This window comes from Echinops telfairi, unplaced genomic scaffold (genome assembly GCF_000313985.2).
Source record: "Echinops telfairi isolate 266 unplaced genomic scaffold, ASM31398v2 ScPeMD7_2;HRSCAF=8, whole genome shotgun sequence".
In the NCBI taxonomy this organism is placed as follows: Eukaryota; Metazoa; Chordata; class Mammalia; order Afrosoricida; family Tenrecidae; genus Echinops; species Echinops telfairi.
Genome location: NW_022103898.1, coordinates 78,538,619 through 78,541,954, shown reverse-complemented (window position 1 = coordinate 78,541,954; position 3,336 = coordinate 78,538,619). Strand labels below are relative to the sequence as shown.

Below are 3,336 nucleotides of genomic sequence, written 5' to 3'. Positions count from 1 at the left end.
TAAATCAGTCTCTGCAAGGGACAAATTGGTTAGTAAAGAGTAGGGTCAGTGAAAATGAGAAAAACACTCAAGGATATGAATTGGCACAACATTTGCCAAACTGTAATAAAAATAATGATTGTGAGGCTAGCACAGGGCTATGCCATGTTTTGTTCTGTTGTACACAGGGTTACTATGAGTTGGAACCAATTTGACTGCACTTAACCATATATATACATACACATGAACATGTGTTTAAGTATGTGTGAGTACATTAATACGTATATGTATGTTTGTGTGTAAAGTGATAGCTTGGTTGTTGAATACCTCCAAGCTAGAACTTTCCACAACTTGAACAGCAAAGTTTGGAAAAAACCTATTTAGTTTTTAAAACTTTGCTTCATAGTTGTATCAAAAACCCAATTAGGAGAAACCTGTATAGTCCAAGAGAGAGTCATACATCACCTCTCATCATGCCCCAGATGCAAACCTGTGGCACAGCTCTTGCTTAGACAACATATGGTGCACATGTGTTGGGGTGTAAAAATGTTTGTCAGTGTGGGGTTTTGGCTTTATGTGTGTAAAGTATCTTAATTGTGTTCACTGTATTGTGTTTTGATTTGTAATGTACTGTATTTATTGTGTTTATATGTTTCAGGGAGTATTTCCACAACCTAAGGCTGTTACTTTTTTTTCAAAGTACTGAAAAAGGAATCTCTAAGTGTAATTTTTGAAGCCTCAGAACCAGACATTTGGTGTTCCATTACTTCTTATGGGAAAAATACGCGCAGTTCTCAATTTTTGGGTGTTTAATGAATTGAGTTCTATACCGAGGTATCACTGTACATTTGAATTTGCACATAATTATAAGATGAAATTACTTTCTGAAGGTTTAATTAAAATTTGACTCCTAAACATTTTTTGTCCTGATAGTTTAGAGAGTAAATTTGAAGAATTTTTTTTACAAGTTCCCGATAAATTTGGAGAATCTGTCTTATAAGCTATTATCTTGTGAATGCATAATGAGTCTTACATTATGGTCATGGAATCACAATTAGAGGCTATGGCACAGGAGAGCTTATAACTGGCACCAAGAAAAACCCCTGAAATTAGGTTTAGAGATAAGGCTTCCTCAGTGAAGTCTCAGATTATCTAGCCAATTTTTCTTTTCTTCTCTTGCTTCTTTTCGCATTTCAACATGGCCTGCATTTCTATAGCTTGGTAAGCTTAATTTAAGAAACTTTCAACTCAATGTTATTGAAGCACATTATCTAACTGTATTCATTTATTTCATTTGTTATTGAGACTATAATGATTAAATGTAAATAAATTACATTTCACTCTTATCATGGAATAAATAAAGCGTGCTCCTTTTCAGTAGTAGGCGGCATTTCATGGGACATTCCATGGAGTTGTTTTGATGCCTCTCTGGAGATGCAGGTCCATAAGTTAGAACAAACAGATCCTTTCAAATTCTTCAAAGATGGTTTTACATCCTTGTTTTATCACCTAGAAGTTAATTTCTTTTTGCACAATTATGAGCATAAAAATAAATTCCAGGGTGGTTTTCATGTTTGTTTGTATGTAAGATTTGAATACAACTTTGGTTTGCTTTCCCACTGTTTATCCAGAATTACATCCCAAACAAAAGCATCACAGAGGATAGTTCATACTAACCATCCTTTCTTCTCTCTTCTGTTCACTGATTAATTGAAGATGTTACATTTGTATTTTTTAAAATCTTCACATAGTAAGTATTTATGTGCATGTCTGAATTATTAAGATGCCATTGTAAAGGAGAAATTAATAAAGGAATTTTGACCAAAGCTGAATGATTCTATTTAACTCAATTCTTAACTAACCATGTTTTCCCATCAAATTGCCTCCCTGGAACCCACACTTGTTCTCTTATAAGCACCTGTTTTCTGGTTATACTAATTGGCAGAAACCAGAAATAACCAAGGGATTGTTTTCTCTGTAACCAATCCAGGATGTGCAAAGAGGTTTCTAAAAACATGCATTGTTGTGAATTGGTCTTAAGAAATATGTCTTCAAGATAAAGTTATAGAAACTAATATTAAAGAAAAAATCTTGAACAGTAGATTTTTAATCTAAAGTTTATTAGGTCATAAATAAGTTTCCCCTTGAACAAGCAAATTTTAAAAAAGACCCTAGGAGTTTATTCTCATTACCATCTCTACTCCAAAAACAGCACGGAAATGTAGGAAAATATACTTTCTTTCTGTGATGTTATATCTCTAGGTTTTTTTTCCTCTTTTTTTTCCCCCTTAACCTAAATATCTCCAATTATTTTTTAGGGTAATAGGATTCTTTTGACTAAGTCTTTAAAGGCTTGTTTGACTTGCTTGTTCCTCAGAGTATAAATAAATGGGTTCAACATGGGAGAAATGGAAGTAATTAGTATTGTGACCCCCTTATTCGTGGTCATCTCATCTTTCGCTGAAGGTTTGATATAGACAAAGATGCAGCTGCCATAGGTGATGGAAACCACAATGACGTGGGAACAGCAGGTGGAAAAGGCCTTTTTCTTTTGTTGAGCAGAAGGGAATCTTAGAATTGTTCTCAAGATATATGTGTAGGACAAGACCACACACACCAGAGTCATGATAAAGACCAAAACAGAGCAGACTAGGACCATTTCTTCTATGTTCCATGGATCTGTGCATGCGATCTTCAGGATAGGCTTGGCATCACACAGAAAATGGTCAATGACATTAGAATCACAGAATTCCAAATCCAACATCATGAAAATTGCTGGGAATATCATAAAAAAAGAAATCATCCAGCAACCGAGGATAAATCTCTTGCAGACGCTGTGGCTCATGATGGTCATGTAGTGCAAAGGTTTGCAGATGGCCACATATCGATCATAGGACATGGTGGCAAGAAGGAAAAATTCTGTTACTCCAAACACGTCTGCAAAAAACAATTGTCTTAAGCAAGCATTATATGTAATGGTCCTGTCACCCGTTGACATACTGTATAGGAATCTTGGGATGGAGGATGAGGTGAACAAGATTTCTAAGAAGGAAAAATTTTGGAGAAACAGGTACATGGCTGTTTTGAGATGGGAATCCATTAATGTGAGGAAGACAATGGTTATATTTCCAGTCATACTCAATAAGTAGGCGAGAAGTAGAAATATAAACATCAGTATCTGTAGTTGTGGATCTTCTGTGAGTCCCAGGAGGATGAATGTGGTTAGTGCTGACTGGTTTCTCATCCCTGGCTCCTGACTTCTGCTCAAACTGAGAGGCAGACATAAGATTCAAGCAGAGGGTAGGAATAGTTTTTCTTATGGATTGTGGTATAAATTTTACATGTATTTCCTTGAGT

At 35.3% G+C, this 3,336-nt stretch overlaps 1 protein-coding gene across 1 annotated transcript in view; it reads right to left on the bottom strand.

Moving 5' to 3' along the window:
• Window positions 1-2,293: 2,293 nt before the first annotated feature.
• Window positions 2,294-3,336, bottom strand: part of LOC101644549 (olfactory receptor 6C68-like) — a 3,127-nt gene continuing 2,084 nt past the window's right edge. The window contains exon 2 of the mRNA XM_004700854.2: window positions 2,294-3,249. Coding sequence (XP_004700911.1) covers window positions 2,294-3,223 — 930 coding nt within the window. The 5' untranslated portion in view covers window positions 3,224-3,249. The remainder of the gene's footprint in view (window positions 3,250-3,336) is intronic.